This window comes from Lipophrys pholis, assembly GCF_963383615.2.
Source record: "Lipophrys pholis genome assembly, chromosome: 20".
NCBI classification, from domain to species: Eukaryota; Metazoa; Chordata; class Actinopteri; order Blenniiformes; family Blenniidae; genus Lipophrys; species Lipophrys pholis.
Window position 1 is genome coordinate 11,540,433 of NC_137648.1, and position 24,360 is coordinate 11,564,792.

At 41.4% G+C, this 24,360-nt stretch overlaps 1 protein-coding gene across 1 annotated transcript in view; it reads left to right on the forward strand.

Annotated features, from left to right (window-relative positions):
- The first annotated feature begins 157 nt into the window (after positions 1-157).
- LOC308125572 (sodium/hydrogen exchanger 9-like) overlaps positions 158-24,360 on the forward strand; it is a 68,052-nt gene continuing 43,849 nt past the window's right edge. Inside the window, exons 1-8 of the mRNA XM_080489433.1 lie at positions 158-394; positions 912-1,105; positions 5,381-5,458; positions 5,663-5,739; positions 9,127-9,242; positions 19,209-19,314; positions 23,083-23,221; positions 24,204-24,309. Of these exons, the coding sequence (XP_080345559.1) occupies positions 253-394; positions 912-1,105; positions 5,381-5,458; positions 5,663-5,739; positions 9,127-9,242; positions 19,209-19,314; positions 23,083-23,221; positions 24,204-24,309 (958 nt within the window). The 5' untranslated portion in view covers positions 158-252. The remainder of the gene's footprint in view (positions 395-911; positions 1,106-5,380; positions 5,459-5,662; positions 5,740-9,126; positions 9,243-19,208; positions 19,315-23,082; positions 23,222-24,203; positions 24,310-24,360) is intronic.

Below are 24,360 nucleotides of genomic sequence, written 5' to 3' on the forward strand. Positions count from 1 at the left end.
GGTTTTTTAAGTCTACTTTTCATAGTCTGGGTCTTGTTATAGAAAAATGTTACATATTTTTTGCAACAGCAGATTGATCAGAAACAAAAATGTCTCACCTGTGAAAAAGAGAAAGGCCTTTATCCCAGCGTCATTGAACGCACCAGCGGCCGGAGGCGCGCCGCTCGTTGCGGCTGCGGATGTGGCTGTGGTTGAGTTTAGTCTCAAACTAATAAGAGTTTGTTTCCTAAAAGTTCAGCCCGTCATTTGAAGATGTCGGCTCTCAGCCCAGATCGAGCAGCACTGTTGCCGCTCGCTGCACTTGCCTTGGCTCTCATAACCATCCTAAGTGTGTGGAAGTTGAAGCAGTTCAGGTTTAGACTCATGAATGAAACAGGAGGTGCAATGTTATATGGTGAGTAGCCTCGATCTGTTTATCTGCACAATATGAAGAACGGAAGTCAGCGACACTTCCTGATATCTCAGAATCAATATAACGTTACAGAATTTGGACATAATACGTTTTACTTCCACATTTTCTCATGAAATTCACCACATAAGCTCTGATTGTTAAAGAATATAATAATGAAAAAAATCGGGGTGACCTTGTTGACTTTGTACTCTCACAAATGTCTGATTTAAAATAGATCAACTCATTGCAACACATCTATTATATCTAAATGAAGGCACACAAACAACGCAGTGTGCTAGATGCATGCAATATTAAAAAGTTTGCCATTTCAACTGTGTTTCATCAGAGCATGCAATATAGATATGTGGCATCTTTGGCCCTTTGTTATAGGATGCAATAATCTGTATTTATTGTTTACTGGATAATGCTGTTTGTCAATAGGATTCCAAGTATTTGTTTCTCTTAAATGAAAGCAATCACAGAAATGAGTCACTCTAACGTTTGTGATGACTCTTTGCAGGCATGCTTCTAGGATTTGTTGTGAGAGGCTTACGCCGAGGAGAGGAAATGGAGAACATCTCGAGCGTGTGCATGTGCCCGGCTCTAAACGGCACTCCTCACATCTTGATAGTCAACACCACATCACATGGGCACTGTTATAGACATGTTGGAAAAATCAATCAAAGCAGCCCAATGATCTCAACTCCTCATACGGTAACTATGGCAATTTAATTCGACCTTCACTGCAAGTACAGAGAGCGAGCGAACCTTTTGTGCGGTTGAGCACTGTGGGTTGTGACACAACTGAAATAATCTGCACTAATAAAGCATTTGCTTTAAAAAGCCTGCATGAGCCAAACTGCGGCAGCAACATCTGAAATGTGAGTGAAACACACGGATGGTTTTTCTCTTCGTCTGAAGTGGGTTTTCTTTTTTTTTTTTTCCCCATCCAGAATAATGTGTTTTTCCTTTGATCACCTTTATGTTGTCTCTCCTCTGTGAGGTGAATATTTACATCTACAGGAACATACACAAGTCCTTTCTTATTGGTTTTCCTCTAAAGCATTTACACGGTCTGTTTGTTATTAGAAAAGCCAGAGAATGGTGCTGCGGAGACAAAGAGGGCAAGAGAGCAATTTAAGCCATATTAGTGTTTTATTACAGACCAGATAGGGGAGATTGCATTTTCAGGTGTACTATATGGACAAGGGGAAATTAAATTTGAAAGACCCAATAGTGATATAGTTCTACTCAAATGGAGCAGATGAACATGCATTACTGACAACAACAGGCATAAGCTGAGTGAATTCAATTGGTCTTCTTGATTATTTGTTTTCCTGAAAGTGTTCTCTTAAGCCAAACATTTCTGGCTGTATTTAGATGCAGCATTGCAATAATAAGATACTGCTGTTTGTGGTGTCGATGCTGGATTATGCTGCACTGCAGGGAGAGATGAGAGATATTTAGGTATCTAAACAGGCACTGCAGCTTTTTCCACCTGAACAGAGATGGACACCTCAATCCATGATACAGAACACAGTAATGGCTATGCATATTGAGCATCTGTTATGAAGTGGAAGGGAGCACGAGAGGATAAACAATTCACCAGTGCATAATTTGCTGTGTATACATTGCATCAGTGGTAATCTATTCAATTCGATTCAATTCAATTTTGTTTGTATAGCATTTGAAGGGAATTTGACAGAGAAAAAAACCAACAATTCCACATGTACGAGCATAGCGACTTTGGAAAGAAAAAAAAACTCCAAACCCTCTTAACAGGAAGAAACCTTTGCAGAATTTTCTGCTGTTCCGGTTGGGGATGGAGGATAGGAGAGAAAAAGATAGGGCAGACTGACACATTTAAACCATGTTTCAGGTAGGGGGTAGGGATTCTCCATTCAGTTCAGCAGAGAGAGATCCAATCGCTGCAGACAAATCCACTCACTGCAGATGGATGGGGGCAGGAGGTTCAGACCATGAACTCCCATTTCCACTGTCTAAGATCCTGCAAGGGGGGAGGGAGGGAGACAGAGAAGCAGAGAGAGGGAGAGACAGGGAGAGAGAGAGAGAGAGAGAGCACAGACTACAGGTGAGAGACACATGTAATAGTGGCACATGGCGAGTGAAAAGGGAAAGAAGCTCAGTGTAGGTCTCCCAGCAGTCTAAACCTATAGCAGCTTCACTAGAAAATGGCCTGTTTTAAAATACAAACGCTTTGAGCATTAAAAGTAGAGAGTGAGTCAGACTCCTTAAACTGAAACGGGGAGCCGTTTCCACATGAGAGGAGCCCGGTAGCTGACAACTCTGCCTCCCATTCGACTTTTAGAAAACCTAGCAACCTCTGGTAAGCCAGAACTCTGAGAACGAAGTGTTCTCCTGGGGGTAATATGGGACTAACGGCTTTTTAACATATGCTGGAGCCTGGTTGTTAATGATTTTAAAATTTTATTCTAGATTTAACAAGAAGACACAAGAAGTGATGTGATCTCTCCTGCTAGTTCCTGTCAGAACTCTCGCTGCAGCATTTTCAATCAGTGGAAAACCTCTTGACTTTGTACGGGTGGACCGAGGTTTGAATTCCAGTTGCAGCAAGAAAATCCCATCCAAGTGTACAGTGGAAAGTCACAAAGACTCGCTGTGTCATCCCCTGTAAAAGGGAAGAGCCGACGAGACTTTGATTTCATCTCTTATTGTATTATCATACTAATATTCTTTACCAGTTCACATTAACTTTGTCACTGAGGTGCAACTGAAACGATGCTAAAGCTGGACCTTAAGCCACAGTGCTGCCGGGTTATCACAGCAATTATTTGTTAATAGGGAATCAGTGTCGCTCATATCGCGGCGCAATACATCGGCCTAAGCCTTGGATCGGCCCTTCAGTCGTCATTAGTATTAGCACTGTTTCGCTGCTTGCTTTTATATTTTAGTCCTTCGATCGGGGAGATTTGTCATATCAGAGAAGCCAAACGAGGAGCCGGAGCTTCAGCCGCGCGATTTCCACCCAGCATGAGAGAATGTGGAATGAGGTTTTTTTTTTTTTTTTTGAAAATGTATTTTTCTGATCTCGGAGCAATACATCCACCAAGGGTGAGAAAAAAGAAAAAAAAAAAAAGAGGAGTTGTGAACCATGAACCTTGCAAATCATCCAGGCCAAGTGTAACTCTTCACTAATGGCTTGGACTCTTTGCCCCGCTTTCAATGCTGGGGTCTCATTAGCAAACCAGCAGAGGCTACTACAAAGGCCATTACATCGGTCAGACCGTTCGGTGCAGCCTTCACGCCATTAAGCCTGATACATATGGGGACCTAGCAGGGAGAGATAAGGATTTCATTGCATTACTGAGTCCATTATGTGCCACCGGGGAGTAAGGCATTAAAGTTTGTGGTCTGATTAAATTTAGTGCTGCTCAGCTGAAGAGGCAATTAGTGTATACAACACACCTCCATCCTCGACTCTGTGGTGCAGGTGGCCCCTTGGAATAAAACCACCAGGCATATGCATAATTTATTGGTAACAGTCTCAGTATTAGTCTCTGTTATGCTTTTTTGTATTTGTCAAAAGCAGCTGACAGAGAGAGAAAAAAAAAATACATATATATTGTGCTGTGTGGGTAATTGCAGCCAACAAAAAAGTAAATTTACATTGAACGTGGTGATAGCAGCAGAACGATGGCAGCAATTTGTAGCTCTGGCGACCAATTCGAGTGTGAATCACTGAGAAAGCATGGTGGCTCTCCAGATCGAATGTGGGACTTCACCGGCATTAGAAATGATAATTTACGAAAGACATCCAATCTTCCTCTCGCTCTTGGGTAAATGTTCGCCAAAATGCAATATGTCTTCGAAATAGGACATTTAAAGAGGCGGGCTTATTTTCATTCCTCCAAATATTCATGCTATTCCTGCCATTTTAACCTTCTGTCTCTTTTAAAGTGTATTTATATAAAGGCAAATTTACGCCAAGGTCTGTGACCATAGCAATATTGCACACGTCATCTCCACATCTCATACTCTGGACTGAAATTGAATTGAACTAGAATTCGGTCTTGAGCCATATAAGGAGACCTTGTGGGATGTCGAGATTAAATAAAAAGAAAAGAAAAGGCAATATTTTGGATCTGTATTGAATATCACTGCTGTTTGATCCCGAGAATGTACCCACAATAGACATAAAAAGGATTCAAGGATGAAGGACATGAAAGGCTACCTTTCTGAGCGGCTTACATTGCATCACATTGGGTTAGATGAAAAACAGACAGAGGGAGAGAGAGCATGGTATGAGCAAAAAAAAAAGAAAAAAAAAAAGGCTTGCACTCTGGTTTGTGTTTGTTTTCAAGGTAAGGTAAGTTTTTCTTTCTTTTTTTTCTTTTCTTCTTAGTAGCAGCTTTTTATTTAAAAAAAAATATATATATATATTTTTTTTTTTAGCTATTCAGCTGTTAAATGTGGGTGTAACACTGGCAGTTTGTTGTTTCCATGAATTCTGAGAGCTAACCAGGGTGAAGACTGACAGAACCAGCGAGACTCCTTATTTTTCATCGTGCTCTGCTGTAATCAGCCAATGTCTGAGTCAGGACACCTAAACAGCATGCTAATGCAGTAATTATAACATCAGGCAACACGAGCATGCGAGATGATGTGAGGCACTGCGATAGAAGGCCAAAGTGTGTTGTTGACAAGAATATTAAAAGAAAAGAAAACATGAGTCACAGGCCACATTGACGATTATCCCTATTTTACGTAAGCCAAGAGGAAAGATAAGATCACCGTGATATCTACAGTTCGTTGGGCCACTGGGGATTCAGAGTTGGGAAGAGAGAAAAAAAATCCACCGACCTGTGCTCGTCTGCCAAAACAGGGGCGCTGAAGCGAACAATGCGTCTGCAATCTGTCCGTCAGTCAGTCACATTCAGTAAAACGCGAGTCCTCTCGCTCCCTGCGGAGCCCTGTCAGTCACCCACACAACGGTTCGGTCTTTTACAGGAGACCTTTGATCCGGAGGTCCTCTTCAATCTGTTCCTGCCACCCATCATCTTCTATGGCGCTTACACCCTTAATCAGGTGAGACTGCTGTCCTGACGTGGCTCCCAGAGGTGAAAAAAAAAAAAAAAAAAAAGATCATATCAAAAGACTCCTGCTTTTATATGTGCTCGCCGTCATTTCTAAACACAGTATGCCCTGTATGACATTTTAACTCGCATGTCATGAATCTTTTGACCTTTTTTTTTTGTGTTTGCTTCTAATTGAATTTCCTTGTAATTCCAGAAACGATTCTTTGAGAATCTGGGCTCCGTTCTGACCTATGCTTTCTTGGGTACAATAATCAGCTGCGCAATCATAGGGTAAGTATTCTTTCTTTTTGCTCGCACAATTAGACGCAGAAGAGATAAAATGCAGAAAAGTAATAGAATCAAAGATGAACTAACATTCAGTTCTTGTCTTGCCTTCAGATACAGTCATGATAAAACAGGAATATGTAGAAATAAAACCAATGTGTTTAGTTTAAAGCACTTTTTTTTTTACAGAAAGTAAGTTAGCAGACACATTAAAACAGTCATATCAGATGAAATGTGGTTTACTTGTGGGTTTTATGAAAATACCAGGCTCCTGCCATTAAAGTTTCTAATTAGCAAATGAGAAATCTGATAATACTAATGATATTGATGAAACACCTTCAAAATGCTATAAATAACATAAAAGCGAAACACATTTGACTCAAATGAAACTGTGAACAAATGCGTCTTTAAATATACAAGGATCCCAGTAGTCCTTTACAACAACATTATTCTATTTAAAAAAAAAAAACAACTTCATTAGGGATTCAACCAACGCCTGCACTTTGGCCCTACAACCTTCTCACTATGAAGCAAGAGCGCTAACGTCCACATGATATGATAATTTTCTATCATCCATTCATCTTTTCATACATCTTGAATTTGTTCGGGGTCATGGGGCGCTGGTGCCAAACCCTGCTAACTCCGTGCAGGTCACCAGATCATCGCGAGGCAAACACCATGCACACACCGCGGGCAATTTAGGGTCACGACTTAACCTCAGGTGCATGTTTTTGGACTGAGGTGAAACCAGAGCACTCGGAAACCCACGGACACACACTGTCGGACTGTGCAAAGTCTATGGAGAGAGACCTGGCCTAAACTTAAACCCATAACCTTCCTGCACTGAGACGAGATTGCCGAGCGCTGTGCAGCTGAAGCTATAGCATAATTGTTGTTTTTCATACGGAAGAAAAATACACAGTGTAAAATAGAGTCTCGGTTGTATTGCCATCATTCTTGTTAATATTGACATGCACAGTGTAACTACAAAGTAGAAAATATTTTATGTGTCCCGGCGCGTTAATCTATAAAAGCGATGTGCTGGTAGATAGCAGCTCATTAAGCTGCATTTTATGTTAGAAGGCGCTGTTATCATTAGTAGTAGTCGCAATGCTCTTCCACTATCCTATGTTAATGACTGTGATAATACACATTAACATAATGGACGATAATTGCTATCCTTTTCAGTCATATGGTACTTCCAGTAAGTTAGATGACATTTACCACGATACTGAGTCGCTTGTGAATCCATAAGTTGTGTTCCTATTCTGTACTGAATTGTTAAGTGAAAAAAAAACTTATGGTGTTATTGCAAAAGAAAATACTGTATTTGTGTGTGGATTTTTTATTTTTTTTTTTAAATGAATAAATACATGCAGAGGTAACAGCCCTGCGCCACACTGACTTAAATTTTTGTAGCCGTTTATACGTTGTTGTTGTTTTTTTTCAAAGCGGGAAATGCAGTGTGCAAAGCATTAGTGCTCTGTGGGGTCACTTTAATCTAGCGCTGTATGCCATCACGCACAAAAATACCACCATGCAATTTTCTCAAATGAAATGTATCCATCCATCCATCCATCCATCCATCCATCCATCCATCCATCCATCCATCCATCCATGTTAAGGACACAGTCTACATTCCAGCTCACCCAACAGGGTAAAATGCTGAATTCACCCAGGAGAGTTCACGACCTCATCACAGAGCTAAAAAAATGCATTTTCTACTTTGTCTGCATGTCTGATGCAGCTTGAGTGTGGACTGTGGATTTGTAAAAGAGCTCCAGTAAAGACGCGTCGTGTTGTTGTTCTGGCCTGGCCCGCTAGATGGCACTCTCAGACTTTGTAACGATCCTTTGCAAGTCAGCTATTGCTGATAGTTTGCCTCCCCAATGCAGCCTGAAAACCTCACAACTCCAGCTTTCTTGTTGCTGTTGTTTTTTTTGTTGTTGTTGTTGTTTTTTTACATTAACTTAAGGTAATTTGTGAAAAACTGAGAAGCCCTTGATTTTATGAAAATGTTTCATAAAGCCTTTCAGAGAGCCAAGGGGATGCCAAATGGACCGTCAATATCAATATCTCTTTGATGTTGAGAGCCTTAAAAAGATGCCTCTGGGCTTAATCATTAAAAATCATTTGTGTTGTTCATTCATAAATGACCCCCCCCCCCTCTCTAGTCACTTAATTTCAATTTTCTTTCCCCAATGTCATCTACTTTAGATATTAGCTGGGATTAATGGGCTTATCAAACCAAATAAACTGTCATTTCATCTTTTTTTTTTTTTTTCTCCATCTAATAGTCTTTTCACTGGCGCATCACTTATCAAACCTCGCCGCTTTCTCTGATAATCAAATGCATGTTTTGATATGTTGGGTCATGTGGACTGTCCAGTCCCCAGACCTGACCCATCCTGTGGATAGTTAGTCAGCTCAGAAAAATTAAGAGTCACATGAGCGAGGGAAAGGAAACATCTTTATGCTGTCATTTTTTTTTTCTTCTGTTTGTGTCTGCCTGTTCAATTCCCCCTTTCTGTGTCTGTGACTCTCTCTCACATGCTTGCATGCAATGTACATCTTCACTTCAAGTTTCCCCTTTAAGACACAAATAAGGCAGCTTTGTTACTTGACCTGTGGGCCGTGCGTTTAAATCCTGGCTGTGGGGGCCGGTTCATGTGCTGTCATCATGTGAGTTATGCCAATGGACAGAGTGGTTCCCCGGAGGACAGGCTGGGATTAGTACTCAACATCACTTACCACGAAAGAAACTGGGATGCCGTGTTGTACTCTGAATGGACAATTTGCCATTTTTGTGCTGATAGTTTATAGTACTGTTTCTATGAGAGCTCTAGTGCAATGGGGCTTTTCTGGGACAGTCATTTTCCAGATTTATTTTTGTACTCTGACTCCCGAGCTGATAAAAATAGCACTTCTGCTTTATTTCCGTCACGGTGCCCTTCACAAAGTCTCCATGTGTTTTCTTTTTAGTGGCGTAGTTGTTGAACAAACACAAAGACGCACACACGGTGGCATACCTTTCTATTATTACTCGGTGCTTGGAATGGTGTCATAAAAGGTTGCAAGGCACAAGGATTGATAGGTGTTGGGATAAGCCATCTCGCAAGTGTATCTATAACAAGAGATCCGCAGAGTCATTCACGTACATGTGCTTAAGTCTAAATCCTGCCGAGGAGTCACAGATTTGTGTGTCCACTTATGTTAAGCGGCCACAGCCTGGAAACGGGTCAACTCACCTGCTGCTCGCGTCTGGCCCCATTACCCAGACGACTCTGGGGGAAGCCCTGCTGTGGTTAGCGGGATGACTGATAGGCTCGCTCTGGCTGGCGCGCCCTGATGACCTCACCATGTTTCCTTCTGTCTGTTTGTCCTCAATTCCAGGGCCTCCATGTACGGCTGCACCAGACTGATGGTGCTGTTGGGCCAAGCAGCAGATGGAGAATTCGTGCTCACCGACTGCCTCCTATTTGGTGCCATTATATCGGCCACTGACCCAGGTAGTTGACCTTATAAAGAATGTCCTACAGTGACTTTTATCACTTCTCCTTGCAGACTTATTTTAGACGTCGGTTTTATACACCGCTGTTACTCCTGTCGCAGATCTACACTCCATTTTTAAAAAAAGAACTCGCCACTTTTCCCCCAAAAGTATTTAACACTTTCTCACTGTGAATATGGAACAGGCACATCACAAGCACACGCCCTGAAAATAATGCATTGAGACTCCTAAAGCAGAACATTTCTGCAGCCTTGGAGTCTTGATTTCATATCACGGTGTTTAGATTCAGTGGGTAGTTAATATATCAGATGTTTTTAAAGGTCAGTCCTGGCTCACGCTGTTCTTTCACACCTTGTTGTTCGGCGTGAGGCTCAGGATTGGCAGGCAAAGGTATCGGGAGCAGAAATGATTTGATGCTGGAACAAAGTAACAATGTCCTCTCAGTAGATGGTGCTGCTTTAAATTCTGTGCACCTTTTCTTTTTTTTTGGAGTGCCACCCACACAATGTAATCTTCAAGAGCAGTAAAGTGAGACGTCGTAAGGCAGCTGAGACAGTGTCAATGTTAATGCCCCTATTTGGTAATGAATTATTTATACAAATAAGTGGTTGATGTGGGTGAGTGTCAAAGAGTGGCTGTAGATTATGGTGCAGCTGTCACACTGACTGACGTTATTTTGCCACGCCACGCTGTGCTCATCGCTGCCGACCCCGGCGTACTCGTCACTTTGATTAGAATCACACTGCAACACATTGATGGCCCAAACGCCGGGACCCCGAGGCTGTTTCAATCTCATGCTCTCCAAATATAGCTCTGGCTTTCTGCTTTTTGGGAGAAGGGCCCATCAAAATTTACCCAGTCGTTTCGTTTCCTCGCGCATTTCCCCTCTCAAGGCCGGCAACTGGTCGAGGAAAAAAAAACTGCCTACTTACACTGTCACAAAGCCACAGTGAGTCCGAGCACAATTTAGCGCTGTCGAATAAAGCTTTTTATCGACGCTGGTAACCCTTTGCGTCGCAGCTTCCTTACTGTTGCTGACTCATTGCGTGAGTGCCACGAAATCAGGTTGCGACTGACGTGAAATGGAGGTCTTAGAGAATGCTTTTATGGTCATTATCGGCTTTGAGGAACAACCTGAATCCCAGTTTATCGGCCACTGTTTTTAGCAGTGGACTATTGCAAATGAGTTAGACATTTGATCGGCCAAGTTCTCTATGCGTCTCTTATCACTTAATGGAGTTTTTTAGAGCAGCAAAAGAAAGGCCGATCATTTAGACACTGCCACGTACTATATGACGCAGCATAAAAAGTAGTGCATGTTTAGACCCTCATCAGAGTCCGAGATTTATTCTTTTGCCTGGTAATGACCCTAAGGTATAATAGATATATAGACAGTGGGTTTTATGCAAAGCCGTGATGTCAACACAGTGGAATCAGACTGGAGAAGGGGAGAGAGAGAAGTAACAAAGACGGTGTAAATCCACAAGTAGCTGCAGCAATTTGTTTGGAACGACCCACCTGCCAGGTCACTCTAAAACGTCTTGGTAAGTGCACAGTGGAAGGAATGGTGCTGCTTTGCAACTGCTTTCAATGCAAAGAACGGCTGTGATTTAGTTTTTGTGGATCGTTCAACCACAACAACAAAAGCTTTGCATGGCGTACCTTCAGCAAAAAAAAAAAAAAAAAAGTTTCTTTTCTTGTTTGTGCAACAACACATATATTTAAAACTTTTCCAGTGTACTCTGTGTACATTGTCATGTCAACAGTAAAAAGATGCATCGTTGATGTTAGAACACCTGATTGGATTTGTAGAAGTGTTTTTAAAGAACGCCATAGCCTCGGTTCATTTTTGGCAATAAGGCATTAGCAAGCGTTTTTTTATTTTGAAATTATAACCAATTTACTATTATTGAAGTGTGTGTCTGCTCGCTTTTGTTTATTCTTATCGTATGCGATAACAGTTGGTGATCTGCAGCGGCGCTGTCTCTGCCTGTAAGCCTCAGTATGAGCATGACCAAGACACAAAGCTGTTGTTGGCGGTAAATAGCAGCTCTGTTGCTATCTCATTAAACTTCTGTTTATTAGAGGGACGCTTCAATAATCCTGAGCGAAAACCGTGCTCCTGAGAGCAACATGAAAGACGTCCAACTGAGAGTAACAATACCAAAACATAGTATCCATGGTGTGTATGATCTATTAGCAGTCTTAAACAAAAAGCTCACCTTCATAAGCTCTAATGAGCAAATCAGTCATTACACGGACCTGTAAAGTTCTTCAATCACTCTGACACAGCAACACAAAAAAAAAAGCATATAGGGTATACAGTGTATGTTTTAATTATAGGGCCTTTCATCTTGCAATGTGTTTACATTCACAGTTTGTCTGGAGTCGATTATATCATCGCAGTTTTGGCAGACAATAGAAGCAACTTCTGCAGAGGTTGGAAAGATTAATAACAAAGTGCATAAATATTCTCACAACACCCCTAACAAATAAAAGATGTTTTCAGCATCCATATGGTAACTCCTGTTGGCTTTAAGAAAGAGGCAAAAAAAAAACAGAAGGCAGTCTGATAGTCTGATATTACGTTCTTACATTTCTTTAAAAAGCTAATTTCCCATGCATGTACTCATGTGCCCCCTTCAGTGAGCATGTATTGATTTTTAAAATAGTTGTGTATAATCCCCTGCAGCACTGGAGCCCTGAAACTAGCTTGTAGTGAGTAAAAGACACATGGTCCAGGTCACAGACTGGAGCTCCTGCTGTGCTGCATCCTCTAGCCTCGGGAATAGTTCCAAAAGGTCATTGAAACCCTCACTTAACTTCTCAAGGAAAAGACTCAGTTTTGGCACATTTTCTTTTCATCTTTGAATTTGCACTCTCTTTTTTTTTTCTTTTTTTTGGACAGCAGTTCTCACACACTGCACAAGCATAGTTCATACTGTTGGAATTATTATCAATTTTAGATTTGTAATAATAATATTTAACTGATACATCTGCAGTTACATCTGCAAGTGACCATTTTTGGTAACTTCAGCATTTCCACAACCATATATTACATGATTTATTTTTTTAATGCTAAACACTGAGGTGCTGGCGGTGAGCTTTTTGTCCCGTTGCTCTGCTAAAGCATCTTTTCCCTCCAATCAGTTCACCTAATTGTTAGTTTACACAAAGGACCGATCCAAGCAAAGCATTGTACACATACTAATAGTGCACATTTTCAAAATAAATGCCCAATTATTGTGGAGGACTTTGGGGAACTTTTTTTTTAGAAATAGTGCATAATTATTGCAGGGCATTGGTGCTCAATAGTATGTAGCCACTATTGTATTATTGGAATATCATTGAAAGCTCTTAGATGTTTGAAAATTTGAAGCAATAGCTGAACATTTAGATGGTAATTAAAACAGACTTTAACATGTAATATGATGGTAACTGCTGTAGTGACATGCGGTACCACGCTTCTGTATTTCCTCTATGGTACGTTTTGTTTTTGTTGCGTCAACCACAAAGGATTGAAATGCCATTGTGCACAAACAGTGTAATCCAATGGTTTTCATAGTCCTAACTGAAGTTATTCAACCATTAGCATTCATTTAAAACAGCCCCAGGCAAGTGGTGGGCTCAGGGGCCACATGCAGCCCCTATTGTCAATATGTGCAAATCATAAGACCCTTTGAAACAATCTCGATTAGTGAGCTTATAATTTCTATTTACTCCTTTAATACTGTAAACAAAAGTCATGTATTTTGATTTACTAATTTAATTCACAATTATTATAGAAGCAGAAATTCTCACATGTCCTTGTGGCAGATGTTCTCTGCTACAATTTGGCTCTCTGGCAGAAAGGATGACATATTTCCTCACCGTTTGCCCATCCCCGATTTAGCACATACATTTAATTGCTCTTAAAATCACCCATTCATCCTATATACTGCTTTAGCCAACATCAGGTGGTGGGGTGCCATACATGGATGGATCAACAGTCCGCAGGGACAATACAGACTGGCACAGTTCACATTCACACAGATGGAAATTTAAAGTCACCACTGAAATTCAAATGTGACTTTTTGGACAGCAAGAGGAAACTGGAGTACCCAGAGCAGAACCATGCAATCATGGGAATAACATTCAGACTCCCCGTAGAAAGAAAACCACCAGACTCAAAGTGGGGTCCTTCTCGCTCCGAGTGTGAGCAGTAACCACAACACTACTGTGTTGCCTTCTTAAACCAATAAAAATGTTTGTTTTTCTATGTCTCTGCAGTGTTTGCTGCATATTTTTACTTGGCTTCATCTGTGTTAAATTCAGTTGTGACTGAATTGTATTAGTATACCATACTGCATGTTTTATTAATGTCTGTTCACTTACTGTTTAAGTCTGACATTAATAGCTTTCACTGGGCTTATATTGAAAACAACATCAGCGTGCAGACTAAAAAGTATGCTAATTTAATGGAGCTTGTGAAAAAAATCTGTCTTGACAAACAAAAATTATTCACATACAGTGGTTTATTTCAACTTTACTTCAAACAATGAAGAAACGTTTTTATTCGAAATGCCTCAAAAGAAGTAGCCACAGTTTTACACATACTTTCTTTTAATGGGGTTGAGGAGATTAATTTAATTCCCCGTCGGCCATCATCCAAATGCATCACTTTCAGTATTATCGCTGCCTAATTTGGTTGAATCAGCAAAACAAATCCAATGTTCCCTTACTAAGATGGTCACGAGCTCTGACTCCATTAAACCTCACTGCTGTAATTTGAACTACGACTTCCCTTTGACCCTTTCAACTGTATTATGTCTGAAATAATTGTCTACTCTCTCTCTACCTTACGTCGTTGCTGTGGAAACTGATGAACACTTGACAGCTGTAGGATGGGGTTGCCATGACAACGCAACCAAACTTACTTACGTGTGTGTTTGTGTGTGGGGAGAGGGTGGGTGCTTTTTTTTTTTTTTTTTTTTAATAATTTTTCCAGTTTTGCAATGTGAGTGGTGCACAACATGCTGTCATCAGCCAGGCATTATGAGAGCGGGGAGATGGAACAATCCTGACTCCAGGGTCTACCGCACCCTCTCCTTATACGGGATTTTCCCCCCAAACAGGAAGAGGTTTAAACCTGTCAAAGACCAAAGAGCCAGATCTGTCAAAACATGTCCGGAGGCTGCTCTCTTGCCGCTGCTTGGATTGTCAGTCTGGTTGTACCCTCACCATCCTGATAGTCTTGTTTGGCCCTGTGGTTGACTATCAGAACTCACTCATTATTCAAATCACTAATTTCCCTGAAACTAATTTAGAGGAATGTTCTATGCATCTTAGTCTTAACCGGTGGTTTGTTAATCCACCAGGAGCTCTTATTGTTTTGAATATGATATTGTCTGGCCTTCAGAAGGGCACCGCTTCGACTTTCTGTTTTCCTACCTGGCTGTATTCATTCATTTGTATTTGATCTGTTTCTCTCCATATCTTAGTCGCTTAGTCTTATGATATAATTCTATGTTTCTTCTTTCAGAATGTAAATTACATTGTAACACACAGAGCCAGCTGGATATCTTGTATTTCAGTTGCAACAAGTAGTATCTATCCTGTCTTGCAATAGCAATGGTTACTTTAAATCTTTAAATTCAACAAATCTCTATTATTTACAAAAAACTTCCTGTTTACGCAATATTCCTCAATATTCCCACGAATGCACATCATTTAAAACAACATTGTCCCACAGGATACTGCAGTGTCAGAAAATACTCTCATCTGCAGACAAGAATAACAAGGGTGGACTGAGGAAGGTTTGTATTTATTATGTTTGGAAGTGATTACATGAGTCATTGTAAGCGGGAAACAGTTATGAAAAAAAAATGAAATCTTTCCCCGATTGCTTTATTTCCCTTCCATTCAACATACAACAAAAACATCACCTCACGATGTCTATTTTTAGGCAACGAAGCAGCAATGTTTTGCAACAGCAAGCTTGCTTTAAGGTCCCAAAGGGGTTGTATTGATACTGTCGATCAGGGAAGGGCGTCTTTGAATGGGGCTCTGATGTACCTCTACAATAAGGATTTATGAGGATTATCGACGCTAATTCATTTAAAGTAACTAACGTTTTGTGTAATTTTGATCAACATGTATATGTTATTGATCTTTAAACAGAACAAAACAGTGATTTATTAGTCATTTTAAAGTAATTTTTAGTGATACCTGATTCAAATGTGCATAAAATGACTATCACCATTACATATGAAACCAATTAGTATTTATTTATAATTTTTTTAGAAGTTAGGTTACAGGCCACCCAGTATTGACCTAGTGGTTTGTGGGTTGCAAATTGCTTTTGTCTTTTGTCGCTGCATCTATGAATGAATAGATCAAGACAATACTTTATTGACCCTGAGGGAAAAATCTATTTATTTGTAATACATACATACACTATATAACACTAGGCAGCCAAGGAAAATGAAAGAATTCCCTCTATTTAAAACAAGTTTTATTCTAGTTAAAGATTTACTGCATTAGGTTGGAAAAATGCAGGAGGTCTCGTGAGATACTGGAGCTTTTGTGAGGAGAGTCAAAGGAAAGCGGAAAACAAAACAAAATGAAACTACGTGAATATGTTTATTGCATCATATCAGTCTGGAAATGTGTTTTCAATCCATGCGTGATAGCTTGGAATCTAATCTAATCTAATGTACAGTGTCAGTGAACATAGTCCAAGCAGTTCTATAGCTCGTATCTCGCTGGATACTTGAGGTGTCAGGAAGTGGAGCTGACAGCACATGTCACCATCGCGTCAATGTCAGTATTCTCCCTGTCAATCAGTGTCAACACTTAACTGTCCTGCGGTGCCTCGTGCGCGTGCGTGTGTCTGAGCACGAGCGTGTGCGCGCTCATTTGTATTCTCAACGTCTTCTGCTTGCTATATGCATTTGGGAAGCTCATTTTTCTCTCGGCAGATGCAGCGTTTTGAGAAGTTCGACTTCGTCAATAAGTGATACTTTGTTTACACTGGATTTTCACCACCATTAAAACATAATGCCAAATCATTTATTTAGAGACTTTAGCTTGTTTTGTACAACAGTAATATTCTCTGTAATCTAATATTGGCATCATGTATATACCTGGTATTGATTTCAGATGTCAAATTGCTGCTGACAAGTAGAAAAGCGGAATTTGATTTGCAATATGAAGGATTCAAGAACAACTACTCTACAAGAAGCAATAAAAAAAAAAACAATGGTAACACCTAATAAAAGTCCATTTGGATTTATTTTAAGGTCTCAAAAAATGCAAGCAACATTTTCTGAAGATCTTTTAATAAGGGATTTGTCTAATCTGATATAAAAAAAATGGTTATTAAATTCCAACAGGGCCCATGTGAAAAATCTTTGTTGCTGGCATTTCTCCCCTAATCTGGATTTAAGATTTGAGCACACCAGTCAGGCACTTTCAGTGTCTCTTCCTTTGCAACGTCTGCATAGAGTGAAAAGTACAACATGCAGATACACCAGAGGCCAGGGGAATGAATTGGCTGTTTTCACCCTCAGGGGTGAACTTCTAGCTGCGAGCAACAGCACAAGGACAGACACACCCAAAGCTCAGCTATAAGGGATGGACATATTGGCGAGAGCGAGGCGTCACATGACACTAATGCACAGCTCAGCAAACTCCCAGAGCACAAACCAAAGCAGAAGTCATCACAAAGGCAAACATCCAGCACTGAGTCCAAGTTGTTGGGTTCCTGCTGAGGACAGTGGGGATGGATGGAGCAATCCCAGCAGACAGTAACATCAGAAATAAGGAACACAAAAAAAATCATGAAGTACTAAAGGAACAACTGCAACAGATGCGGAAAAAGAAGACCAAGGTGGTGTCAAACACAATACAGGATTGTAAAGTAAAGCATTGTCATAGGAACACGACTTCTGGATTGTAACTAAATCGTGTTGTGAATTAATCCTGCATTTGTTTTTATTGAAGTGCAGGTGATCTTGTAGATCATCAGTTGGTGGAGCAGATCATCTTTCAGTTACAAGTGTCAGGTTCAATCTCCCATTGCTCTTGATGGATTGAATGTCTTCCATGGTCGTCGTCACCCTCGGTGTGTCTCAAGTCAAACCCGGTTCCATGAAAACAGAACTGCTGTAGCTTTAGCATGAGCTTACTTTGTGTCCCCCGGGGGTGCATGTGCCAAACTGCAACATCTCCATGGAAAGGGCATTTTTAAAAGTGTGATACCTGGTACCAGCAGATTTCTGGTGAAAGATCGATTTGCAAAAGGCCTCAAACACAATTGTTTTCATTGGCTCTTAAAGTATCCAGCATAAGTCTGCACCTTTCATCCGTCCATTCACTACACCGCTTAATTAAATTCACTATCTGCCTCAAAAAGATTTGCAGTTATGCAGAAACTAAATCTCCTGTTTTATGCCTGATTTACTATATGCATGCAATTTTCTGTGTGAAAGTTCTGAGAAGCAGAGCAAGTTTCTTCTCAGGGAGAGTGCTTATTCGATTAGTTCAATGTTTGTTTTTTTCCTGCAGTTTTCATTACAGTGATCGTGTTACTTATAATTAGCTGCAGGCCCATGCAGAAGTTTGTCTATATTGGGCTGGGATTGGAGATGGATTACTAGGAAAATTAGCATCGGTCATATATAGAAAGCTCGAGAGAAATTACCTCTCAGACTTCATTGCAGAAGCATCAATATGCATGAGACACACCTGTGTCAGGGCCGGAACTGTGTGGGCAGCAGTCTTTGAGGATTGAGTCGGTGTTATTCGAAGCATGAAGATGTTTACCTGCAGTTTGTCATATCGGGCTGTAATTGGCTCCTTTGGATGTTTTCAATCAGCTGTAGAATCTCTGCCATAATCTTCCTCTTTTCCCGGTAGCATTTTCTCTCCCTCGCTCCGACTCTGAAAACTACAGCAGTGCCCCCGGCTAATGAGCGCTCTGCCATGTACAGTACAGTCATGTTCCCCCCGAATATGAACATCATCTAAAACAGAAGCACCTGCAGCTCTAATAATAGGAATAATCATTCCAGTCGGTATCTTTCAGCGTTGAAATTTATTCCAATCACATTAAACAATTCACTCATTTACTTTACTTGGATAATTTGTCATATCTACTCTCAGTACTGTCTCACAGCAAATTATAGACCTGCATGTTTCAACTGTATGCACTGTGACTTCTAAATGCAGGCCGTGTACTTTGCACAACGCACGATCACACATTTGGACAAAGATGTTCTTTCTTTCTTCTTTTCTTCTGTCATTATTGCAATCAGACCCTGAAAATGGGATGGTATTTGTTGTTGTTAGTTTCCATGTAGTGATTGAGTGTCTTACTGGAAATGTGCACATCCCCCCTTTGATATGCATTTAGATACCAAAAAAATAAAAGCTCATGTTCATTCCTTTCATGCTTTCTCATACTCCAGAATACTTTGTTAGACCGTCAGGGATTCTGAGGTTGCAGTATATGTTGTGAAACACATTCATTTTGCTTTCATTACAATCATAATTCTCATATGATTGATGTATACTCTCTATCATTTTCAATTGTTAACGTGATCAATGCATCATGCTGCAGCCGACATACTTTCTCCACTGCTGTCTTCTTTTGTTTTTCTTAGAAATGTCTTCTCCGATGCATCGCGCGTTCTGATTTGCTTAAGCAGAACAAGTCTTAGCTTGGTTTAGTTACTCTGGTTGTCCCAAGTGTCAAAGTCCTCATTCCACTGCTGTTGGTGTGCTGACATTGTCTGTCATCTTTCATTATTACACTGCAACTTTAATTCCTCTGGTTTCTGCCATCTGTAACAGCAGAGGTGACATTCTCATCCCCTTCTGCCGTGTAATCAGCTGAAGACTTGTTTGTTTTGAAATTGTTATGCTTCTTCTTGCAGTCGTCATTGGCATTGAGTCCATTGTTTGTTTTTCGGTTTTTTTTAAGTGTCACTCCTTGGCCTGTTGTCAGAGCTGCACATGGACCTCGATCTGTACAGCCTGCTGTTTGGGGAGAGTGTCTTGAATGATGCCGTAGCCGTTGTCCTGACACAGTGAGTAATACGCTTCAGCACTCACATAACAATACATCTCAAGATTTAATTGTGTGGGTGTTCAGATTTTTTTCCAGCACGATGGGGGCGAATGTGTCGAGGAAGGAAGGCCGGATGAATGCTGCCAGCTTTAAGGAAAGGGTGTGATTGGCAAAAACAGCACGAGCGCCTCGGATACTATGCAGTGGACTGCATAAGCGAGTTGCCCCTAGCACTGTCAGCATCTCATTAAGGTGCTCAGTGGAGAGACTTGCTGCCAGAGCAGAGACACACTTCCAGCTAACAAACTCGGCGACCATAGCTGCTGTCAAATTCAGACAAAATACAGCATAAAAACCCCCCGAAAGCTCGGTGGAGGAACTGTGATGCCGTCATGCCTTGTCCATGCGTTTCAAGTACCTCGCTCTTTTTTGCCGCCGCGCTCTCCTCTCTCCAGCATTGCACTCAAATATGCCTGTTTATCCTGCTCACACACACATTGCAGCCATTGTCTGCTTTATTTACACATGGCTACGGAGCAAAGCCAGTCACGAAGACTTGCGAACAGATGGCAAGTTGGAGACAGCGAGCGCGGAGAATTCACACATATCCACATTCATAACCAGGGATGTGGAGTGAAAGATGACAAGATTAGGATACATGCCCGTGTCTGCCTATTGTATTCACCCGGGCCGGAACATCACTTGTATGGTACCTGCACATAGCGATATCTCTTTCTCCAGTTGGACCTAAAGGCTCTGGCAGGAGGAAACGCATACATTTTTGTCTTGATGCCATCACTGTGTACATGGAAGTGCAGAGGAGGAAGCCCTGCATGTCTCCGCAGACAAACAGTCAGATAGTGCCATGTTTGTTCCTGGAGTGGCGTGACCGGCCTTCATGCCATCTCCTGTCACTTGACTGCGTCGCTGGCCTGCCGGTGGCCCTGGCCTCACACACAAAGCCGGCCCTTATTAGTGAGCCACGCGGGGTCCTGGCACTGGAATTTTAACAAGCTCCCAGAGCAGCTCAGCCTTACGCTGATGTGCCCTCTCCCAGGCACAAAACTTCCTGCTCAAGCAGCCGTGACCCGGCCACCATGCAAACAGGTCCTGCGTTAAACGTCTTGGGATTTTGACTCATAGAGCGGCTCCAAAGATTTGAAGATGCAGTCTTCTGAAGGTCACTGTGATTCACAGCCAAGTTGTGTCCTAATACCAGTGGCGTCTCCACTTTCACTGATGGGGCAATAGATTTCCATTTACAGCTTGCTGAGCTCATTAGTGACAGATTGACTAATTCTTCCTCCTCTGCTATCTAGATTGAGGCATGTCGTGGTGTGTGCTAAATATATTCCAAACTGACAGCACATAAAGTGGAGATGAAATATGGGTTTATTTGTCAGTTTTTAACCTATTTCTGACATTCCTCTTCCAAAAAAAAACAACACATTTTCTTTTTCATGAAAGACCGTATTCACAAAAACAAAGCTTATTAAGTTTTATGCATGTGTCAGTCTTGTGGGTCCTCACTCTGAGTCATTATGCTGCGACTCATTAAATGTTGGAAACAACAACAACAGGCACCACTTTCACATTTTGTTTTTTCGCTGAGTCAGGTCGTGTGGTGGCCTTTCAAGAAAACACTCCGTGACTGAAGGGAGTACATGGGAGGATTTGTGGTGGCTTAAAAGTTATCATTACCACAGAGGCAAGCGGCCGCTTCATCAGAGACCCCCCACCGCCACAACCACCACACCCACAGAAACTCACATGCACATGATCTCTCCCTCCCTCTGTCCTCCCTGGGAGGCCTCTTTTGCACTCAATGACTTCCACGTGGAAGTCTCCCTTCCCCCTACAAAGTAAATATTTATAGCAGCGTGAATACCATTATGCTACCATCTTGGTGAACAACAATAGTATTTCCCCCGTTTCCCACTAACTACTGGGGGACGTCTCTGTGGCAAATCATTTGGAATGCATTGTTTTCAGGGAAGGATTTTAGTTCTAAAGACGGCAGCGTGTGCTTTGGAATGACTCAAGTAAATTGCACTTGAAGGCTTCGCTCAGCATAATAACCTCATGATTTTATGCCCACTGCTTCAGACTGGTTCACACCGAGAACCTGGTGGGCTGCATTTCTGATGACTGCACTTGTTTTCGAGCTATAAATGGTGTTTGCTGCTTTACAGTTTCCAAATCTTCAGCATTGGCATTTACTTTAACTAAACTCAACTTTTTTTCCGAAAGCATTTGATATAAAAAAAAAATAACCAGCGCTGAAACAAATTATTATTATTTATGATTATTATTATTATTAGAAACAACCATGAAAGCATAAAAACAAAATAAATTCAAGGGGAAAAGTGTCACATTAGGTTGGACTCTAAATAATCACATAATGGATTTTAAGAGCAGTTTTACAAATAGACAATGAGGGAGCCTGTCTAATGTGTGACGGTAAGTCGCTCCATAACGAAAGGCGGCTATATACTTTGCAATTTTAGCCGTCTCGGGCGAAACACAAGCAGCCGTGACCAGCGCTTTGATCACGGCTCAAAATCTGTGGGACGGGTCACTGACGGATTGATGTGCCTCAGATAATTTTCTGACAGCGTGAAAATGTCACAACCAATGCCTCACTAGGCTAAACAGTTCTGCTACGAGCCACAGATGCTAACAAACAATAGGAAAGCAAGAGAAAATCGACATATCAAACCACATCAGAAAGCAACCAACCCCGCACCGAAACACGAGTTTGCAAATTCCCGAGGGGGTACAGTGTTTGACCACGGCCACATCATTCTCTGAGAAAGTCCCTGCCATGCACTTTCCCTTACACATGAATGCTACTAGAATACCGGCTTTATTCTCTGTTAGTTTCCTGAAGGCACCTCTTGTGTGTGTGTGTGTGTGTGTGTGTGTGTATATATATATATATATATATATCACATGCAAGATGTTATTGTTGCCATGTATAAAGGTTGTGATAATCACATCCAATTCAGTGGAGAGTAATATTGTGCAATCATACATACCGTTATACTAAATTTCATAAAATCCACAAGGCACAGTGTAGCAGGTAATAATAAAGACTGCTAAGAATCATGTGGCCATCTTTAGGAGAAGCAACGGAAAGTGTTCATCACCTCTGTAATTTGGCCTTAATGTTAGAAAAAGGAGTGACGGTGCAGCCAGTCAAAACAAAAGGTGATCCAAACGCCAACAGGCTGCGATAATACACAAGGCATCGGCAGGAAAACTGCGCTGGATGAACTTAAAAGAAACCTGACGAGCCTGGGAATAGGACTTATGTACAACCTGGGAGTGGGGAGACAATGAGGCACAGCTGGCATCCATGAGGGTAATCTGGGTTGGCGAGGGAGCACAGAGGAGGGCAGAGCGGTGAGGCACATGAGGGTACACGTGAATACAGGCATAAGACGTGAAAACAAACATGGATTATAACCAGACACTAAAACTAGAACCATAACAAAACAAGAACATCATGAAACACAAGGACACCAGAAACCCGAAGGGAAAACAATTTTTTTTTTCTTTTTTTGAATACGAGGGTTAGAACAGCTGCCTCCAGTAACAACTGAGCAGCTGACCTGAGCCATCCCGCCTCAATGTTGAAATTAAACAGCTCGGGGATGTAAACGCGTATGAAACCATTTCTAACTTCAGCTGTTCTTATGACCACAGTTCTTTTCTTTCTCTTTCATTGACTAACTGTTTGCCTCTTTGTGTTTGCTTTTTTTTTTTTTTTTTTTTCCCCCTGCAGTGCCATCATCATCTACCACCAGATGGGTGCCGGACACCTATTTGACCACATTGCTTTTTTCCGCTCCGTTGGCCTTTTTCTTGGAGTGCTTGTTGGGTCCGTTCTCTTAGGTTTCATATTCACCATAATTACAGCCCTCATATCCTTTCACCTCCTCCAGTCTCTGCTCATGCACCCCACACTCAATTATCGCCTCGACATCTGCCGCAGTGTAGACACTTCCTCGTCTTTGTAGCTGCCTGTCTAACAAAGCCCTAGTATAGCACTTTTATTCAATAAATAAAACAAGAGCAAGTCTTAACGGGCTTCTGCTCGTTACATGAAAGTTGTCAACCAAACCTAAGATTAAATTCTGATTTCCTCCGTTGTCCAGCATTTCTCTCTGATCTTCGGGTAATTAGACTCGCAGATGAAAAATGTGGATGTGTCACTGAGGGATTGGGGCAGTTCTTATTTACATTGACTAATCTCTGGGTGCAGGCAAACTACAATGTGAGCATTTATTAGATTTTGCTGATATTAACCGTAGCAGCAGGCTGCTTATTTGTGCTGCCTCTTCGAACAGCACTTTCTTTTAAGAAATTCCGTTTGACATGTGGCTGCCTATTCATCTTTTAATTGCTTACAGAGGAGATCTCAGTAAATTACACACATACTTTGGAAGATGTTTTATTGTTTTAAGACAGGAAGATATTTAAGGAACTTGAGAAACCAGAACAGAAAACTGAACAAATAATGGACCTTAAGTTGTAATCTTTGTAGTACTTAAACTCACTAGCGACTGCCACCTTTCCAAAACTGCGAGTGTGTACAGAACATTTCAAAAGCTGTTGTCAGGGAAGTTGCATTGTGATTGAGTTGGAATTGGATGAAAAACCTACAGCAGAAATCTCATTAAGACACTGATATAGGTTCCTCCGTGTGGTAGATACTGAATTAATGGAGACGTTGCTTTTTTGGTCTGCAGGTACTGTATTGCAGTGTTTCTCTGTTTCCACTGCTCCACTCAAATATGCATGCACAAGAGTCACATATTTTTATCGCGGCGGTACCTTGGCCTGATGCAAAGTGTGAAATCCTGCATCCTATATCCTCTTGAATATCTTTAACTTTCATTCCACCTCACTAAATTCACTCGGCTGTGTGAGAACCCTCTGCTGGAAACAGCCATCTTGGTCCTGCTGTCCTGGAGCAGCTTCCTGTCTGCTGAAGCCAGCGGACTTTCAGGTGAGTGCTTTATGACTTGTGCTATTTGTGTATCTGTGGCCGTATCGGCGC